This window comes from Merops nubicus, unplaced genomic scaffold (assembly GCF_000691845.1).
Source record: "Merops nubicus isolate BGI_N331 unplaced genomic scaffold, ASM69184v1 scaffold22356, whole genome shotgun sequence".
Taxonomy (NCBI): Eukaryota; Metazoa; Chordata; class Aves; order Coraciiformes; family Meropidae; genus Merops; species Merops nubicus.
Genome location: NW_008614675.1, coordinates 337 through 1,707, shown reverse-complemented (window position 1 = coordinate 1,707; position 1,371 = coordinate 337). Strand labels below are relative to the sequence as shown.

Sequence of the window (1,371 nt, the reverse complement as noted above, 5' to 3'; positions counted from 1 at the left end):
GAGCTGCAGAGAGCCAGGGAGTGCCTGCGGTCAGCAGGTGGTGCAGGGATGAGAGGCAGGAGCAGGGCACAGCCAGGGGCGAGGGTTTATTTCACTTCTGTACCAAACTGTGTCTGAAGCTGCTGCAGGAGCTCGGGCAGGACATGAGCTGCCTGCCGGCAGGTGCTCTCCTCTCCAGGATGTGCTCCAGCAGGAACGTCGCTGCCTGGGCCAGGATCTGCTCCAGCCTCTCCTGCTCCCCGGCACTGAAGGGAGCCAGGACATAGCTGGACACGGACACTTCACCCTCCGGGCGCCCGATGCCAACCCTGAGTCGGGTCATCTCCTGGGGAGGAAGAAGAAGAGCTGGAGGAGCTTCACCTTGAGGGCTGACATGGAGCTGGGGCAAGGGGATAGTGTTGTGACTAGGGTTGGGCAGTGAGGGAGCAGCCTTGCATGTTTTCCACTGAAGGGAGCCAGGACATAGCTGGACACGGACACTTCACCCTCCGGGCGCCCGATGCCAACCCTGAGTCGGGTCATCTCCTGGGGAGGAAGAAGAAGAGCTGGAGGAGCTTCACCTTGAGGGCTGACATGGAGCTGGGGCAAGGGGATAGTGTTGTGACTAGGGTTGGGCAGTGAGGGAGCAGCCTTGCATGTTTTCCAGGTGGTTTAAGTGCTTGCTCCAAGAAACATGATTTTGGAAGAGGCTTTTGCTGGCCGTGCTGAGATCCCGGGCTGCTGCCAGGCCTGGCAGAGCTGCTCAAGCTAATTGTTTCCATGTCCTCCACACAGCCAAATTGACATCATCCCTCAGGGAAGCAGAGAGGAGGGAAAGGGGGAGAGGAAAAAGAGCAGGGGCTTGTCTGAGTCAAGTCAGAATGGGGGTGGGGGGGCAACTGGCCACGTATTGAGGTGGGGGCAGGACTGATCTCCTTCCACCGAGGCCCACTCACACTGGACTGCAAAGCACTGATGCAGGATCGGACCCCGTTGTGTCCCCTGGGGAGAGGAGAAAGTCACCGTTAGTCAGTCAGAGACACCTCCCCACTCGGTATGGGCTCGGGGGTCTCTCCCTGGGAGCCTGGGATGTGGTCCCAGACAGGGTCTGGGTCTGAGGAACATCCAGCCCCGGGGGCGAGCAGCTCTCTGAAGGGCACAAGGGAAGCGGGATGGGGCTGGTGCATGTGTGGCAGCACCTAGGGCCCAGCACCACCCCGCCCCATCCTGCAGTGCCACAGTCCCCAGGTTAAACGTCCCCAGGCTGGTGCTGCGGTGGGCAGAGGGCAGGCAGAGTGCTATAAAAAGCCCAGTGGTGCAGCCGGAGGTCTGGATCCAGCCCATGGCTCCCTGCCCCTCCTGCCAGGGCAGGAGCTGGGATGCTGCCCACCC

At 61.3% G+C, this 1,371-nt stretch overlaps 1 protein-coding gene across 1 annotated transcript in view; it reads right to left on the bottom strand.

The window, feature by feature from the left end:
• Window positions 1-91: 91 nt before the first annotated feature.
• Window positions 92-1,371, bottom strand: part of PTRH1 (peptidyl-tRNA hydrolase 1 homolog (S. cerevisiae)) — a gene marked incomplete at its 5' end in the record, with an annotated part of 1,542 nt that continues 262 nt past the window's right edge. The window contains 2 exons of the mRNA XM_008942316.1: window positions 92-325; window positions 936-981. Of these exons, the coding sequence (XP_008940564.1) occupies window positions 92-325; window positions 936-981 (280 nt within the window). The remainder of the gene's footprint in view (window positions 326-935; window positions 982-1,371) is intronic.